Source organism: Lepidochelys kempii, chromosome 3 (assembly GCF_965140285.1).
Source record: "Lepidochelys kempii isolate rLepKem1 chromosome 3, rLepKem1.hap1, whole genome shotgun sequence".
NCBI lineage: Eukaryota > Metazoa > Chordata > Testudines > Cheloniidae > Lepidochelys > Lepidochelys kempii.
This window is the reverse complement of record NC_136382.1, coordinates 140,790,426-140,810,031: the sequence shown is the minus strand read 5'-3', so window position 1 is coordinate 140,810,031 and position 19,606 is coordinate 140,790,426. Positions and strand designations below refer to the sequence as shown.

The following is a 19,606-nucleotide window of genomic DNA, read 5'->3' as shown; positions in this document are numbered from 1 at the left end:
AAAGTTTATATCCACCATCGCCCAAAATTTCGCATGAAAGTAGTCTTTAATTTCCATGTTAACCCAGAAATTTATTTGCCCACATTCTTTCCAAAACCCCATGTGCATAGGGATGAGGAAAAGCTTCACATGGCTGTGAGAAGGGTTTTAGCTTTCTACCTGGAGTGGGCTAAATCTTATTAGATCTTCTGTTCAGTGGTTTGTTACAGACAGACATAAGGGCCAACCAGATTCCACTTGGAGAATCTCAACCCAGATCTCTTAGTGCATTCGTTTATGCTAGCAACTGGCTAATACAATCCCGCCAGCTAGAGTGTTGACACATTCTACTCGAGTGCAGGCAGCTTTTGCAGCTTTCTTGGTGCAAGTGCTGATCACAGACATTTGTAAAGCAGCAACCTATTCATCACTCCACATTTTTGCTTCTCGTAGTGGCATTCTCTGTCAGTCCAGTTTCAGATGGATCATCTTACAATCACTCTTCAGGTAGGCTCTGAACGCACCTCCATGTATGTTTGCTTGTGAGTCACTTAGAGTGGAATGGACATGTGCAATCACTCAGAGAAGAAAGAAGGGTTACCTACCTTTCTATAACTGTTCTTAGAGATGTGTTGCACATGTGCATTCAATGACTCACCCACCTTCCCCTCTCTGTCAGAGTCTGTCCGGAACAAAGGAACTGAGGGAGGATTAGGGCAGCTCTGCTTTTATAGCAGCACACAGTGGTGCATAGCAACAGGGAACCACCCCAGTAGCTACCACTGAGGGGAAAAAATCTTTGAAATTTGTGCATCGGGCATGTGCACACCTAAATTGGAATGGACATGTGCAGCACATCTCAAAGCACAACAGTTATGGAAAGGTAAGTAACTGTTCTTTTCACCCCAATAATCTTTATGGTAGGCTGTTACTGTTCCAGGGTGAGCTGTACTTTTGATCTCTCACTCAGTTTCTCCATGCACATTTTTTCAAAGTGACAGGTCTGCACCCCCCGTACTTCTCTCAGGATGGAATCCTTTTAGACTGGGTCCCCAGGTCATGGCACCCCTGTTAAAAACTGCATGCTCAGAAGGTCCAAATCGATTTTGGCCCCTCCATCCAGGAGCCTGAGACCAATATGAAAGGGCATTGACAGAGAACAGCTTGTTCCAAACAGAGTACTACTTATTTATCCACAGGAAAACAACAGAGGAAGCAATAATAGCAATGAAACAGCAAAACACCTATATGCATATTATCTTAACTAAACCTTTTCCTTACCTTGCAAGTTTAGGTAGTGCCCCCCCCTCACGCCCTTGGCCAGGGAGGCCACTTGTCCAGTATTGAGAGGTTTGTCCCCTGTCCAGTACAGGGACAAAATTGGATGGGGGATGCCATTTTTAAGAGCATGCTGCTCCACCCACCTCACCTGGCATGGGGTGGTCCTAAAAATAGTGGGACCTCCGCCCCCCACCCCCCGTCCAGCGTGATTTTGCATGCTCTGTGTGTGCAAGGTCATGCCAGCGGATGCAGGCCCATGCTGTTCCCAGAAGTACTGGAATATCTGCTATTCCAGAAATGTGTGAGTGTCCACCTTATCCTTGTTCAAGGCATTGCCCCTCCCCCCACCCCCACAGCATTGGGGCTGAACAAGGTAGACTATGGTCTTGCAGCCTCTACCTTTGTCTGATCCTTCAGTTAGTATCTCTTCCCAATCACAGACAGTCTTTTATCCATTTCAAAGTCCCTCTGTCCTGGGACACCTGAACCTGGTCAATCTTCCCGACTGGGATGGAGGCAGACTTCAGTAGTGGATTCATTATATTGTTCATTTGAGAGCAAGCAATTGGGACTTTCTACAGCCATTGTCTTTGGGTGCCTGCAGACCAAAACTAAGATTGATTTAACCCTGTGTTAACTTTTAGCGAGCAACACCTTTCTGTCTTGGTATTTTGCAAGACCACGCTCTTCTTTTCCTCCTATGTGGCATTGTCTACCCTGGACAAATGTGTTGTATTAGAAATAGTATTAAATAGCACAACATTAAATAGGATTTTGCCCACAGAGTGGACAAGGACATTTAAAAACATGTTAGTTGGTCATGGGAGGATCTCCAGTAATGGAGTCTTACATAAGTGAGGTGCTGATGGTTCTTATTCTCAGGGAGGCAGGGAAAGATGTTTAATGGTGGACTAAACAGTGTCTGAAACAAGACTTTGAGTACTCTGGGGTTTCATAGAAAAAATATTTTTTCTATGTGGTTCCAGGCTGCAAGGCCAAATGACACAAAGCCCTCAAAGTACGTATTCCAGCCAGCAATTGAGTCACAGAGGATCTCTTTATCACACAAAGCTGAGGGAAAAGGAGCTGGGGCAGATTCAGTCTTATCAGCTTGATGAGGCCACTACAGACAGAGACATTGATGGCTTCTTTTTGCATTAAGTGAAGTCAGCAAAAGTATCAAAATAGGGCAATATTAGTGAGCTGTTGAACTTCCGTGTTTGACATGCTCACTTTTTATGCCTAAAAGCAGTGGAAATAAATGGATTTCTGACCATCTTCTGCAGAGCAATTTTGCACAGCGTGTAGGATTCGAGGGAGTGGAAACCCCAGAACGCCCACACAATTAAAGTACTGGAGTGGTAGGTCCCATCTTTCCTGTCATTATTCTCAGACTTACAGGGGTAAATCTTTTTTGTTTTTCTTACAATTTTTTCTCTTTAGTTTTAAAAACATGAGCTACCAGCTTTGTGATCCTGCCTGAACCTAAAGACTGTAGCAGACTTCATGAGAGACACCGTTTAAGCTTAAGTAATTTGGAGTTTGCTAACGGCCTTTGAACTTACTAGGTTCAAGAAGTATCAGGTTGTTTCAGCAATGCAGCTTTACAATTAATGATTGCCCTGAGAAAAGCAGATTTTCTGTGCATTTACAACAGCCACAATATCATAACTTCTATAGTTGTTCGCAGTATTGTAGCCGTCATCATGATATCGGAGAGAGAGGCTTACACAGAGTTTGACAGCTTGTCCCTTTCACCAACAGAAGTTGGTCCACCTTCTCTCTCTAACAACTCCTATAGTCTGTTAAGAATCTGGGTCCTGCGGGGTGCCAGTAACATAAACAAAAGTCCTTAAATGTTTCATAGAATTAGAAATGTAAAGATGGAAAAGACCTGTTAGATCACCTAGACCGGGGTGGGCAAACTTTTTGGCCCAAGAGCCACATCTGGTTGGGGAAATCGTATGCAGGGCCATGAATGTAGGGCTGGGGCAGGGGGTTGGGATGCAGGAGGGAGTGTGGGGTATGGGGGGGGTTGTGGTGTGCAGGAAGGGGTTCAGGGCAAGGGGCTGGGGTGCAGGAAGGGGCTCTGGGCAGGGGCTTGGGGTGCAGGAGGGGTGTGGCAGGGGGATCAGGGCAGGGAGTTGGGGTGTGGGGGGGTGTGGAGTGTGGGAGGGGGCTCAGAGTAGGGGATTGGGGTGCAGGAGGGGTGTGGCAGGGGTTTCAAAGCAGGGGCTTAGGGGGCTCAGGGCAGGGGATTGGGGTGCAGGAGAGGTTCGGGGTGCAGGCTCCAGCTCAGCGCCACTTACCTCAAGTGGCTCTGGGGTGGCAACGGCACGCAGTGGGGCTAAGGCAGGCTCCCTACCTGCCCTGGACCCGCGCCACTTCTGGAAGTGGCCAGCATGTCCAGCAGTGGCTCCTGAGGGTGGGGTGGGGCAGGCGGCTCTGCCGCACACTGCCCTTGCCAGTGGGTACTACCCCTGAAGCTCCCATTGGCCGCGGTTCCCAGCTGATGGGAGCTGTGGGGGGTGGCCCTTGCAGGCAAGGGCAGCACACGGAGCCCTCTACTCTCCCCCTCCCCCAGGGGCTGCAGAGATGTGGTGCCGGCCACTTCCGGGAGCAGCGTGGGACCAGGGCAGGCAGGGAGCCTGCCTTAGCCCCACTGTGCCACAGGGCTGGCAATCCCGCGAGCTGGATTGAAAGCCCTGACTGGCTGGATCTGACCCGCAGGCCATAGTTTGCCCGTCCCTGATCTAGATGCAGTGGATCTCCAGCTTTTTCATTCTGCAGACCACTTAGAATCCTAGAATCATAGAATATCAGGGTTGGAAGGGACCTCAGGAGGTCATCTAGTCCCACCCCCTGCTCAAAGCAGGACCAATCCCCAACTAAATCATCCCAGCCAGGGTTTTGTCAAGCCTGACTGTCTCCCATAGACCTACCTTCTTTCCCATCACCCAAATTCTACTCTGCTTGAATTTCAAATTGTTTAGTTGTGTATACAGCCAGGAAAGACTGAGGGCTACTGGTGGCCCATACTCAACAGTTTGAGAGCCAATTTTCTGGTCTTAGATTTTCAACCTTGCGGTCATGAATGCAAGGTGGTTCACAAGTGGGTGACTGTTCGGTCACAGCCAAAATTTGCCAGTTGTGGGAGGAAAATAAGCCTATTTGTTAGCAAGCAGATACCAGGACCAAGAGAGAAGAAGATTTCTCTCTCTCTTCATATTCCTGCCTTCCTCCCACTGTAGTTTTTCATCTCCTTTTCCCAACCATGCAACACACCAAGTTCCAGGGAAGATGCTGCTTAAAGGTAACATGTAGCTCTGTGCATTTGGTTGTTAGGGGATCCCTGTACGAAACCACAGCTGACACACACAAGAATTCCATTACTTTGACAGATGTTCATTTCATATCAGTGCTTTGATGTGTGCTACAAAGGCTTGTCACAGAGTGAAATATTCCCTTGTTTGTATCAGAACCTTCATGAACCATACTGTAGCATAAAAGTATTTTTATTAATAGGTATTTTTCTCCAGTATCTTAAAATGTCTGTTATGTGATTAATAGATTATGTAAAATAGTCAATTACTTTCACCAATCTACTGTGTCCTGGTTTAGGAGGACTTTTAAATGTCACTTGACAAAAGACAAAGTTCCAGTTCTCTGTGCAATAGAAATACTGTATTTTCTTAATTACTTCTGTGTAGCCTTAAGAATGCATGTTTCCATTGGCAGATTTAGTCACTCATTTCCAAGAGGTTTTTTCATTCTGTTTTTAGATACTGACATCAGTGAATCTGGTATTTCAGTTAGAAGTACTAGCTCAGCCACTTCTGTGACTAGCCAAGGCGAGCGAAAGAGGAGAACACTTCCACAGCTTCCAAAAGAGGAAAAAGCCACTGAAAGTTCAAGAGCAAAGGTTACACCACATCAGAGATCGGAGATAGGTGAAAAACAAGACACAGAACTTCAAGAGAAAGAAACTCCAACTCATGCATCCCAAAAAGAAATGCCACAAGATGCAGGTAGTAGGAGCATGGCTAAGGCAAACAGGACAATGAATGGCCTTTCTCCTAAACCTGGTGGAGACGACAAATTGTCTTCTCACCCCATTAGCTGCTCTTCTTCCAGTAAAGAGAAAAGTGAAATTGTCAGGGAAACTTCAGTTGTAAAGCAAGCTTTAGCTAAAATTCAACAGCAAGAACAAAAGGAGCAGGCACATAGGACTTCAACTAAAGTGTCTTCAGCTAAACTTATTGCCAGTAAAGTTGAGAAGGGTAGAGAGGAGACTCCTACTCCACATAAAATGTTGGATAATCATCAAGAAAAAGCCCCAGGACATTCTACAAGTAAAGCAGAAATGAAGATTGTACAAAGTGAAGGAAAAAGAAAAAAAACAGAGGAAATTATAAAAGGCCAAACTCCAAAAGGATTAGGAGGAGAGAAGAAAGAATCTTCAAAACCGTTAGTGAGACAAGGCAGCTTTACTATAGATAAACCTAGCACAAATATACCTATAGAACTTATTCCTCATATTAATAAACAAACTGGATCTACTCCCCCTTCTTTTGCTTTTACCTCCACAAACAGAATACGTGAGAGAAGTGATTCTGTGGACACTGATTCTAGTCTGGATACAACACTTATTTTAAAAGACACAGAAGCAGTAATGGCATTCCTTGAAGCTAAATTACGAGAAGAAAACAAAACAGATGAAGGACCTGAAACTCCTAGCTATAACAGAGATAATTCCATATCACCCGAGTCAGATGTAGACACCGCTAGCACAATCAGTCTGGTTACTGGTGACACTGAAAGAAAAACCACTCAAAAGCGAAAGAGCTTTACTACCCTCTATAAAGATAGATGTTCCACTAGTTCTCCTTCCAAGGATGTTTTAAAATCTTCCTCTGCAACAAATGCTAGAGAAAAGATAGAAAAGAAAACTAAAAGCCGATCTTCAGATGCTGGTTCAAGAGCAGAGGGTCGTAAATATGTACAACCCAGTGGAAGAATGAGGCAACCTTCAGTAGATTTAACAGATGATGACCAAACATCTAGTGTACCTCATTCTGCCATATCTGATATCTTGTCATCTGACCAGGAAACTTACTCTGGCAAATCACATGGAAGGGGTCATTTTACCTCTGCAGATGAACTCTTACATTCCAAAATGGAAGGCAGTAAGTCAGCTAAATCAAAGACCTCTCCTGTTACAACTGGGCAATCCAGTAAATCAACCACTCTTCCAAGGCCTCGTCCCACAAGGACTTCTCTCTTGCGCAGAGCACGACTTGGTGAAGCCTCGGATAGCGAACTTGCTGATGCAGATAAAGCTTCAGTGGCTTCTGAAGTGTCCACTACAAGTTCTACATCAAAGCCTCCATCAGGAAGGAGAAATATCTCCAGAATTGACTTACTTGCCCAACCACGCAGAACCAGGCTCGGTTCTTTATCAGCACGTAGTGACTCTGAAGCCACAATAACTAGAAGCACTGTCTCATCTCGTACTACAGAAGCTATCATTAGAAGTGGTGGAAGATTAACACCATCAGCAGACAGTAGTAAAGTTTCTGCTAGAACTAGAGCTAATAGCATTTCTCGACTTTCTGATTCTAAATCCAAATCATTGACCTCCGCCCATAATTCTCCATCAGGTATGTGAGACTATTTGGATTTAGTCTTTTTCAGTACTTGATATTTTGTTTATTTTCTTGGGCTTTTCTCTTTTTATAAGTGTTAAACTAATGGTGCTTTATTATGAAGCATTAGCTCAAACTTTAGTTGAAGGAGTCCTCCTCTTTTGAGAAAGAAGCTCCATTAGTTATCGTTGCAGATATTTTTTAATTTAATACAGAGGACAAGAGATTTTAATTCCTTAGCCATTTGGTTTATAATTTTTACTGGAAACTTCTAACCAACTATAGTATCTGAGGTTCTCAAATGCTACAGTGATTGACGTAGTACAAAAATGTAGATAAACTAGGAGCCTCTTTTGCTTGGGTCAGAATCTAAAAGTTTAGAAGGTCAGCAGCACTGTTCAATGAGGTAAAAACTAGGAAATGTGTTTGAAAGTTTGTAAGTATGCAAAACTATGTGTGCAGTCTGAGGAAGGCATGGAGCATCAACAAGATAAATGTAAGGTAATTTAAGATTTGCTTCTAAAAGTACAAAAGTGTAATTTAATTACAAAAAAATACAAAGTAAGAAGTAACTAATAGAAATATACTTCTAAACACAAAAATACTGAATGAAATATTCCAACACTAAACGGCTTGTGTGTTATCCCAAATCTATTTTACTCTCAAGGGCTTCAGGCCTGTCCTAGAACAATTTCTGATACTTATTGCTATGTGAAAAGAGGATCTGTATTTACAGGGGCCAGATCTCTTCTTCCTCTCAGGTCACTTATTGTCAAAATTGTTGATTCAGCCTCTCTGACATCTCCCCTATTATTTAATATTTAAATGAAAAAATATTACAATTAATAGTTTTGAGCCTACCATTTTAATGGTAATCTTGTTAAAAACTGACATATGACAATGGAAGAAAAGGCAATGTAAGAGATTGTTAGCTAGTTTTCAAGTATCTGACACAACTAGTTAAACAACCTAAAGAAGAATGCTTATGTTTAAATGTCACTTTGTTTATCAGATTATTCATGGTAACTAGTGCTTTTCTCACCTTTTGAACTTTAATACTGCTGAGTACAGATTTTTCTTCAAAAGCACCAGATGACATATTTGTTGTACTTGAATGGCTTCTTTGCATTCACTGATGTGAAGGGTCATCAGTACAATGTATTATACTTCCCATCTCCACCTGTTATACAAACATTTCTATATTTTTTTACACACTGACTATTTTTTTTATACAAACCAAGCTGTTTTGGCAAAACCATTGCCATTGCTGATATATAACTAGCATATTTAGTAGTTAGTAACGTCTGTTGTGCTGCTCATCAATATTTATTGCCTTGAGAGGTAAATACTGGTGAAATCACAGGTTAATTTAGGAGAAATCTATTCCTTGAACAATAAATCTTAACGTTCACTGTAATGTGAAGTCACATGTATTGTTATATTCTGAATGTTGTCATCAGAACTACCAATAATCCTCATGAATTCAAGTGAAACAAACAAACAAAAAAATAATACCCCAAGCCATCTACCCTAATACTGTACTTTAAAAGGGAGATGAAGGTATTTTTCCCAGCATATTATCTGTCTGGCTATTTATATCAGGCACATTTAGTACTAATGGTTCAATCAGAATCTGAGATTTATGTGTCCAGGAGACTGACTGTAACATCAGTTCAGGCAAAACAGTTACTTCTGAGGAGCCAGTTAGGTTGCCTTAATTTACAAGGTTGATTTAATTAACATTAGTTATCATTATTCCATTAGCTATCATTATTCCATACCTGGTGGTATTGACCCTTGAAGAGGTAAACACTAGAAATTTCTTGTTTTGTCATACTATTTTCTGTTTTCAACAAAAGCATGAGTCAGGAGGAGGGTTTTTTTGTGAAAATATGAACTACAATGTGCTTACTGACTTCCGTATAACTGTTATAGTTAAGTATTCAGCTACTTTAACAATGGGGAATGCTTTAATGTGTTATAGCTCTCAATCCTGCAATGTGCTTGTTGATTTAACTGCATTCCATGGTCAGAACCTACTGCGGTTTTTGTAGAAAATATTCTCAGTTTCAAAGGGAAAAGCTGAAAAGCTTGCCACCTTATGAGGTATCTATCCCAAGCTAACCAAACAGATAAAAAGGGCACACAACCATTGTTTGGAACATTTGCAGTAGAAAGACTACTTCTCTTTAAAAAAACAAAACGTCATTATCAACACTAAAAGAAAAGAAGTATTTGTGGCACCTTAGAGCCTAACAAATTTATTGTAGCTTACGAAAGCTTATGCTCAAATAAATTTGTTATTCTCTAAGGTGCCACAAGTATTCCTTTTCTTTTTGCGAATACAGATTAACATGACTGCTACTCTGAAACGTGTCATTATAAACACTAACATTTATGGAAAACAAAAGTTTCAGTGTAAAGTGTAAACAAATAAAAAAGCAGTTAACAAAACAGTCAAAGCCAATATCAGAGAGAAAATATGGTCTAATGAACACTTCAGGCACTATGTAATATCAATAAGGAATATACTGCTACTTGGGAGTTAGAAGTTATGGTTCCATTTGTATCTGTTTCACAAACTTACTTTGTGACTTGTGGCCATGCTACTATGAGCATGTGTACATTACAAAAATGTGTGTCTGTGTAGCTGTCCTGGTGTAACAGTCCATAATGTATACAGAACCCTAGTCACACTGTGCCTCTATTTGCCTCATTCTAAAATGGTGACAGTCGTTGCCCACCTGAGCAGGTTGTTAGGATGCTTCGTTCATTATTTTATTAATTTGTAAAGTCATTTAAAGACCATTAGAGGAAAGTGTTATATATAAGGAGTTGGAATTATCTTAAGCCACAGTTGCAGAAACTATTTGAATCCTGCATACCAAGCAAGGGGGAAAATTTGTAGGGAAGGGTTGCAGTGCAAGTTGAATGAGCAAGCATCTCAAACAGGTTATTAAAAGAAAGCTTATAAAGAATGGAAGATGGGATGGATCAGCAAGGAAAGCTACCTCTTGGAGATCAGAAAGTGTAGGGGAAAAGTGAGAACTGCCAAAAGCCAAGCAGAATTGGACCTTTCAAAGGAAATTAAAACCAATAGTAAAAGGTTCTGTAGCCATATAAATAAAAAGAAAACAATTAAAGAAGAAGTGGGCCCGCTAAGTACTGAGGATGGGGTGAAGATTAGAGACAATCTAGGCATGGCCCAACACCTAAACATAAGAACATAAAAACGACCATATTGGGTCCGACTAAAGGTCCATCTATCCCAGTATCTTATCTTATGACAGTGGCCAATGCCAGGTGCTTCAGAGGGAATGAACAGAACTAGTAATCATCAAGTGATCCATTCCCTGTCACCCATCCCAGCTTCTGGCAAACAGAGGCTAGGGACACCATCCCTGCCCATCCTGGCTAATAACCATTGATGGACCTATTCTCCCTGAACTTCTCTAGGTTTTTTTAACCTTTTTTATAGTCAGACAAATACTTTGCCTCAGGTTTTAATAACCGTATGGAGGAGCTTGGGGTAGTGGCAGGGTGGCTAATGGAAATGAGGATATGGAGGTAGAAATTACCACATCTGATGTGGAAGTCAATTTTCAAGAAGTTTAGTGAGACCAAACTGGGGGACCCAGATAATCTCCATCCAAAAATATTAAAGAAACTGGTAGATGAAATTGCAAGCCCAATAGCAAAGATTTTTAATGATTCCATAAATACAGGGGGCGTACCCTATGACTGGAGAAAACACATTGGGGAAGAAAACTACTAGAGCCTCCCCTGTGATAGTGCTTGGGGTGTGCTATAGACTGCCGGGATCTAATTTGGATATGGATAGAGCCCTCTTTAATGTTTTTAATGAAGTAAATACTAATGGAAACTGTGTGATCATGGGAGACTTTAACTTCCTAGATATAGACTGGAGGACAAGTGCTAGTAATAATAATAGGGCTCAGATTTTCCTAGATGTGATAGCTGATGGATTCCTTCATCAAATAGTTGCTGAACTAACAAGAGGGGATGCCATTTTAGATTTGGTTTTGGTGAGTAATGGGGACTTCATAGAAGAAATGGTTGTAGGGGACAACCTTGGTTCAAGTGATCATGAGCTAATTCAGTTCAAACTGAATGGAAGGATAAACAAAAATAAATCTGCGACTAGGATTTTTTATTTCAAAAGCGCTGACTTTCAAAAATTAAGGAAATTAGTTACGGAAGTGGATTGGACAGAAGAATTTATGGATCTAAAGGCAGAGGAGGCCTGGGATTACTTCAAGCCAAAGCTTCAGAAGCTATCAGAAGCCTGCATCCCAAGAAAGGGGAAGAAATTCATAGGCAGGAGTTGTAGACCAAGCAGGATGAGCAAGCATCTCAGAGAGGTGATTAAGAAAAAGCAAAAAGCATACAGGGAGTGGAAGATGGGAGGGATCATCAAGGAAAGCTACCTTATTGAGGTCAGAACATGTAGGGATAAAGTGAGAAGGACCTTGCAAAAGGAATTAAAACCAATAGTAAAAGGTTCTATAGCCATATAAATAAGAAAGAAAGAAGTGGGACCGCTAAACACTGAGGATGGAGTGGAGGTTAAGGATAATCTAGGCATGGCCCAATATCTAAACAAATACTTTGCCTCAGTCTTTAATGATGATCTTAGGGATAATGATAGCATGACAAATGGGAATGAGGATATGGAGGTAGATATTACCATATCTGAGGTAGAAGCCAAACTCGAACAGCTTAATGTGACTAAATTGGGGGGCCCAGATAATTTTCATCCAAGAATATTAAAGAAATTGACGCGTGAAATTTGCAAGCCCGTTAGCAAGAATTTTTAATGAATCTGTAAACTCAGGGGTTGTACCGTATGACTGGAGAATTGCTACCATAGTTCCTATTTTTAAGAAAGGAAAAAAAAGTGATCCGGGTAACTACAGGCCTGTTAGTTTGACATCTGTAGTATGCAAGGTCTTGGAAAAAATTTTTGAAGGAGAAAGTAGTTAAGGACATTGAGGTCAATGGGACAAAATACAACATGGTTTTACAAAAGGTAGATGTGCCAAACCAACCTGATCTCCTTCTTTGAGAAAGTAACAGTTTTTTTAGACAAAGGAAACGCAGTGGATCTAATTTACCTAGATTTCAGTAAGGCATTTGATACGGTGCCACCTGGGGAATTGTTAGTTAAATTGGAAAAGATGGAGATCAATATGAAAATTGAAAGGTGAATAAGGAATTGGTTAAAGGGGAGACTACAGCGGGTCATATTGAAAGGTGAACTGTCAGGCTGGAGGGAGGTTACCAGTGGAGTTCCCCAGGGATCGGTTTTGGGATCAATCTTACTTAATCTTTTTATTACTGACCTTGGCACAAAAAGTGGGAGTGCGCTAATAAAGTTTGCGGACGATACAAAACTGGGAGGTATTGCCAATTTAGAGAAGGACTGGGATATCATACAGGAGGATCTGGATGACCTTGTAAACTGGAGTAATAGTAATAGGATGAAATTTAATAGTGAGAAGTATAAGGTCATGCATTTAGGGATTAATAACAAGAACTTTAGTTATAAGCTGGGGACGCATCAATTAGAAGTACAGAGGGGGAGAAGGACCTCTGAGTATTGGTTGATCACAGGATGACTATGAGCCGCCGATGTGATATGGCCATGAAAAAAGCTAATGCGGTCTTGGGATGCATCAGGTGAGGTATTTCCAGTAGAGATCAGGAGGTGTTAGTACCGTTATACAAGGCACTGGTGAGACCTCATCTGGAATACTGTGTGCAGTTCTGGTCTCCCATGTTTAAGAAGGATGAATTTAAACTGGAACAGGTACAGAGAAGGGCTACTAGGGTGATCCGAGGAATGGAAAACCTGTCTTATGAAAGGAGACTCAAGGAGCTTGGCTTGTTTAGCCTAACCAAAAGAAGGCTGAGGGGAGATACGATTGCCCTCTATAAATATATCAGAGGGATAAATACCAGGGAGGGAAAGGAATTATTTAAGCTCAGTACCAATGTGGACACAAGAACAAATGGATATAAACTGGCCATCAGGAAGCTTAGACTTGAAATTAGACAAAGGTTTCTAATCATTAGAGGAGTGAAGTTGTGGAATAGCCTTCCAAGGGAAGCAGTGGGGGCAAAAGACCTATCTGGCTTCAAGATTAAACTCGGTAAGTTTATGGAGGAGATGGTATGATGGGATAACATGATTCTGGCAATTAATTGATCTTTAACTATTCATGGTAAGTAGGCCCAATGGCCTGTGATGGGATGTTAGATGGGTTGGGATCTGAGTTACTACAGCAAATTCTTTCCTGGGTATCTGCTGGTGAATCTTGCCCACATGCTCAGGGTTCAGCTGATCACCATATTTGGGGTTGGCACTGATCACCATATTTGGGGTTGGGAAGGAATTTTCCTCCAGAGCAGATTGGAAGAAGCCTGGGGGTTTTTCACCTTCCTCTGTAGCATGGGGCATGGGTCACTTGCTGGAGCATTCTCTGCACCTTGAAGTCTTTAAACCATGATTTGAGGACTTCAATAGCTCAGACATAGGTGAGAGATTTATTGCAGGAGTGGGTGGGTGAGATTCTGTGGCCTGCATTGTGCAGGAGGTCAGACTAGATGATCATAATGGTCCCTTCTGACCTTAATATCTATGAATCTATGGAGAATTGCTAATATGATACCTATTTTTAGGAAGGGGAGGGGGGCGGAAAGTGATCCAGGAAACTGCATGCAGGCTTCTTAGTTTGACCTCAATTGCATGCAAAGTCTTAGAACAAATTTTGAAAGATGAAGTAGTTAGGGACATGGAGGTAAATGGTAATTGATTTAAATACAACATAGTTTTACAAAAGGTAGATTGTGTCAGACCAACATGATCTCTTTCTTTGAGAAGATAACTGATTTTTTAGACAAAGAAAACACAGTAGATCTAATCTATTGGAGTTCAGTAAGATATTTGATACAGTTTCTCATGGGAAATTATTTCTTAAATTGGAGAACATGGGGATTAATATGAGAATTCAAAGTAGATAAGGAACTGGTTAAAAGGGTCATAGTGAAAGGTGAACTGTCAGGCTGGAGGCAGGTTACTAATGGAGTTCTTCAGGGATTGGTGTTGAGATCAATTTTATTTAACATTTTCATTAATGGTCTTGGCACAAAAAGTGAGAATATGACAATAAAATTTGCAGCTGACAAAGTTGGAGGTATTGCCAATACAGAGGAGGACTGGAGTATCATTAAGAAGATCTGGATGACCTTGAAAACTGGAGCAATAGAAATGGGTCAACTTTAATAGTGTAAAGTGCACTTTGGGACCAACAACAAGAATATTTGCTATAAAATGGAGGCTTATCAGTTGGAAGTGACAGAGATGGAGAAAGATCTGAGGGTATTGGATGATCACACCACGGTTGTGAGCTGCCAATGTGATGTGGCCACGAAAAAGACTAATGCAATCCTAGGATGCATCATTTGAAGTATTTCCAGTAGAGATAGGGAAGTGTTAGTACCATTATACAAGGCACTGGTTAGACCTCATCTGGAATACTGTGTGCAGTTCTGGTCTCCCATGTTTAAAATAGATGAATTCAAACTGGAACAGGTGCAGGAAAGGGCTACTAGGATTATCAAAGGAATGAAAAACCTACGTTATGAGAGGAGACTCAGAGCTTGGCTTGTTTAGCCTAACCAAACAAAGGCTAAGGGGAGATATGATTGCTCTCTATAAATACATCAGAGGGATAAATACCAGGGAGGGAGAGGAGTTATTTAAGTTAAGCACCATTGTTGACACAAGAACAAATGGATATAAACTGGCCATCAAAAAGTTTAGGTTTGAAATGAGATGAAGGTTTCTAACCATTAGAGGGGTGAAGTTCTGGAACAGCCTTCCAAAGGAAGCAGTGGGTGCAAAAAACTAACTGGCTTCAAGACTGAGCATGATAAGTTTATGGAGGGGATGGCATGATCACACTGCCTACAATGTCCTGTAGCACAGTGGTTCTCAGACTTTTATACTGGTGACCCCTTTCACATAACAAGCCTCTGAGTGTGGACCCCCCCTTATAAATTAAAAATGCTTTTTAATATATTTAACACCATTATAAATGCTGGAGGCAAAGCGGCGTTTAGGGTGGAGGCTGACAGCTCGCAACCCCCCATGTAATAACCTCATGACCCCCGAAGGGGTCCCGACCCCCAGTTTGAGAACCCCTGATGTAGGAGATCTGCAACTGCTAGTAACAAATATCCTCAGCAGCTGGTGATGAGGCACTACTAGATGGAGAGATCTTTGAGTTACTACAGAGAATTCTTTTCCAGGTGTCTGGCTGCTGAGTCTTGTCAAAATACTCAGGGTCCAACTGACTGCCATATTTGTGGTCAGGAAGAAATTTTCCTGGGTCAGATTGGCAGAGACGTTGGGGGGTTTTCACCTTCCTCTGCAGCATGGATCATGGGTCACTTGCTGGTTTAAAATGAGGAAATGGTGGATTCTCTGTAACTTGAAGTGTTTAAATCATGATTTTAGGACTTTAGTAACTCAGCAAGAGGTTCTGTGTCTATTACAGGAGTGGGTAGGTGAGGCTGAAGTGTGCAGGAGGTCAGACTAGATGGTCACAATGGTCCCTTCTAGCCTTAAAGTCTGAGTCTATGAGATTGATGGGGAAAGATGACGGTCATGAGGAGTGAGCAGCAACAGTAGCAGCAAGGATAGCTGTGAGAGCAGTCACATTTTGGAACAGCTGCATGTCATATGATTAGTAGCTATACTAGTTAGCTAGCCTAAGGGAGGAGAAGTCATTGCAAGCCAACAGACAGAGAGTGAAAGAAGCAGCAGAGGCACCTCTGTGAAAAAGAAAGGGTTCAAGTCGAGCAGAAGCACTGTCACAACTTTGATCTTTTAGGTGATTCAAAGTCTAGGATTATGGGGGGCAAGGAACACTAAATGTTAAGACCTGTGGGGTTGATTGGGTTGATCTGGCCCCAAGGGGCTGTGCATCCAAAGAGATCAAAATATGTTTTTTAAAATCCTATGTCTGAAAAGTGATATCTAGGTTAATTCAAAACACGCCGAGTTTTGTTAATATATGTCATGATTTACATGACTTGTGATATTATTACTATAACTCCATAATAACTTTTCACAAAGTTTACTATGAGAAACCTGTAGGCCAAACAGCAACACGATAGCATTTTGGCCTCAGATCTATATGATCTTTCCAAATACTAAACAGGCTTTTGACTCTATTTACCTTTCTTAATTATAAATACAATTGAATTTGGATAGCAGTTCTCTATTGAATTTTCAAACGGTTTCAGAATCAATTCTTTTTAAAAGAATTATAATTAAGAATATCTGCAACATCTTTTTTTGCTTTTCTCCGAACCATAGACTGAGGAAGGGAAGGGCTTACCCTAAATTTCAGCAATAGATTTTTGTTAAGCAGATGCTTCAAATTTGAATGTTTTCATTAAGCATTAACATGATAAAACAATATTTTGTACACAGAGAAATCCCAGCTTCTCCCAGACCCAGATCCTGCTGTTGAAACTTACAGTGGTAGAGTACTAGAAATCATATCTCTTTCTAATATTTCACTATTCATTCAATCTTTAGTTTTTTAAATTTGACTACTTATGCTCATTGTACAGTGCTGAGTTGTTGAACTACTCTTTAAGAAACAGTTCAGAGATACAATTTTTAAGCAAATTTGATGTTTGTTTTGATTTTTTTAAATAAGAATTGGAACAAAGGATTAATTAAAAATACAAAATTATTTTAAAGGACTCTGTTGATAAACTTTGGGCCCAACTCCTAAAATTCGTTCAACTGCAATCACACACTTCTTGCATGCTTTTTTTGAGAGGAAGGGAGAAAGGAGTACTTTTTCTGCTTATGTTCTGCTTTCCTTGATAAGGACAAGTTAGAATCCCATAAGTTAAGGGGTAGTGGGTCAGTGGATAAACCTTTCTTTCCCCTCTTGCTTATTTTAGAATATTAAAACAGACAGTAAAATATAACCTAATTGATTTCAATAGGCATTAAATGTACTTTGGATTAGGCTCTCAACCACACTTCCTTTTAAATCACCTGAAAAAATCTGTTAATCATATTTCTACTTTTAACAATTAAAAAGATGTTTAAATGAAGAAAGGGACTAAAGTTTATACTCCAGCTTCACGCTCTACATATTGTAATCTTTCAGAGCATTACACAATCTGTTCTCATCTAAAAACTCACATTGCAAATATCTGTACCTATATTCACATCTGATTTATGTTTAATTTGCCATCCTTTTAATAAATAACAATTCAGGGAAAAATCAGTCTTAATTTGCTTGTATTTTTATGTTAATCACATTAATTACATCTTGCATCTGTGATTTATAAATTACCAAGAATAAATATGTCCATTTGGATATACTGGTTTTCAAAAGTATCGTCAGCACACCTAACCAACCTCAATAAAGGTGTCTACAAATTTTGCAGCTAATTTAATTAAGGATTTGGGCGCCTAACCTAAAGTCAGGTTATTCTAATACTAACAAATTACATTAAGAATTTTCCTAACGTTAATCTTTAGTCCAAGAGAACTGATTTTTAGAGCCAGTGATTAACAAAGAAATAATATTTGATGTTGTGAAGTTCTGTGGCATGAGGTTGATTGGGTGCGGCATGTTATCATAATGAATGCTCTACCATCTAAAAAAGTGTGAGGATGGCCATTCTGAAATCCATTTTCTAGCCATTAATGACTAATTGTTGAGTGAGATCCTCGTGCTCAGTTTCAGTCGTCCACTGCTTCTGTCCATTTTCAGCAATGTGTTGTTTTCAGTATGAGTACAAGTCCTGTCTGCTCTGTAGATGCGTCACTGAGCTTTGTAACAAGATGCTGAATTGCAAAGTATTATTTTTTTCCAACAATAAATGCATAATTTCTTCTCTAGGAATTATGTGCTTTCTTTATGTTGGCCCATGTTGAGAGACGTTGTGCCAGCATCAACTTTTGTGTGTGTGTCCTGTTTAAAAATCAATACTGTAAATTTAATGAGAGCAGGGGGAATTTGCCCCCCCAAAAAGGGGGGGCAATCAAACTCTATAAATATTAATGAATTGGGCCCTCATTCTGTAAGACGTCCTGCTTTAGGTATGTAGGAATAATGGCATTTGCATCTTTTTATCTACTCACCATTATACAAAGAGCATCTTTTTCCACATTTTATTAATCAACATTTATTATTTAACACAAATTTAGTATCTTTCTTTTTAAGATGTAGTAAACACTTTTGTGAGGTCCTTGGGGTTTGATATTGAGCAGTTGTGGTGTTTTGTTGTGGTGTTTCTGAAATAATTTTATTGTTTCTTACAAAAGATACAATAATAATTCTTTTTTAATAATCAAACTAATTTAGTAAATTCAAGATGGAGGCGCTTTCCTACAGATTATGCTTCCACCTCAGAAGATGAGTTTGGATCAAACCGTAATTCCCCTAAACATACCCGTCTACGTACTTCTCCAGCCCTGAAAAACCCTCGATTGCAGAGCTCTGGGACAGCAATGCAAACTAGCAATACATTCAAGCACAGGATCAAGGAACAGGAGGACTACATTCGCGATTGGACTGCTCATCGAGAAGAAATAGCAAGGTTTGTTTTTTAAAAATGCCTTTAAAATATCAAAGCCTTTTATCTGAACTGGTAGTGCTGAACAAATGACCTAGTTAAATCGCTGAGTGCTTCTATATATGCAATATTTCTGCATGGCTAGATGTACAGAAATCTTGAAGCCTTGTAAAGGAGAGACTATCAAAGTGGTCGCAAAAAGAAAAGGAGTACTTGTGGCACCTTCGAGACTAACAAATTTATTTGAGCATAAGCTTTCGTGAGCTACAGCTCACTTCATTGGATGCATTCAGTGGAAAATACAGTGGGGAGATTTATAGACATAGAGAACATGAAACAATGGGTGTTACCATACACACTGTAACGAGAGTGATCACTTAAGGTGAGTTATTACCAGCAGGAGAACGGGGGTGGGGGGGGAGCCTTTTGTAGTGATTCCCCCTCCCCCTTTCCTCAGACGTTCTTGTCAACTGCTAGAAATGGCCCACCTTGGTTATCACTACAAAAGTCCCCCTGCCCCTCCCCGCTCTCCTGCTGGTAATAGGTCACCTTAAGTGATCACTCTCGTTGCAGTGTGTATGGTAACACCCATTGTTTCATGTTCTCTATGTATATAAATCTCCCCACTGTATTTTCCACTGAATGCATCCGATGAAGTGAGCTGTAGCTCACGAAAGCTTATGCTCAGATAAATTTGTTAGTCTCTAAGGTGCCAAAAGTACTCCTTTTCTTTTTGCGAATACAGACTAACACGGCTGCTACTCTGAAACCTATCAAAGTAGTGCTACCAGGATACCTCTCTTGTGGAGGAAGAGCATAGTATTGTCTTGTGGTACACATATCCTATGTATGATCTCCCAGTTGCATCAGTGAGAGTTACAAATGTATTTTGTTACACTTTGTTCTGCCTCAAGAAATAGTTATATCTGTTTTATACTGCCTTAAAATCAGCAAGCAATAAAAAAAAATCAGTTAAATGCAAAGCTGATTTGGAGGTATGTTTTTTTACCATATGAAAGACCATGTTTTCACTTCTAATTTTTAGTTCATCTTGGTTTTCACTC

The 19,606-nt window shown here is 40.5% G+C and overlaps 1 protein-coding gene across 8 annotated transcripts in view; it reads left to right on the top strand.

Annotated features, from left to right (window-relative positions):
• CEP170 (centrosomal protein 170) overlaps nucleotides 1-19,606 on the top strand; it is a 181,973-nt gene that overhangs the window by 129,772 nt on the left and 32,595 nt on the right. For 6 of the 8 annotated variants that reach the window (XM_073338241.2, XM_073338248.2, XM_073338240.2 and 3 more), the window contains 3 exons: nucleotides 5,043-6,920; nucleotides 16,429-16,479; nucleotides 18,332-18,566. In XM_073338241.2, the coding sequence (XP_073194342.1) occupies nucleotides 5,043-6,920; nucleotides 16,429-16,479; nucleotides 18,332-18,566 (2,164 nt within the window). The remainder of the gene's footprint in view (nucleotides 1-5,042; nucleotides 6,921-16,428; nucleotides 16,480-18,331; nucleotides 18,567-19,606) is intronic. The other 2 variants (XM_073338244.2, XM_073338243.2) reach the window with 1 other exon arrangement.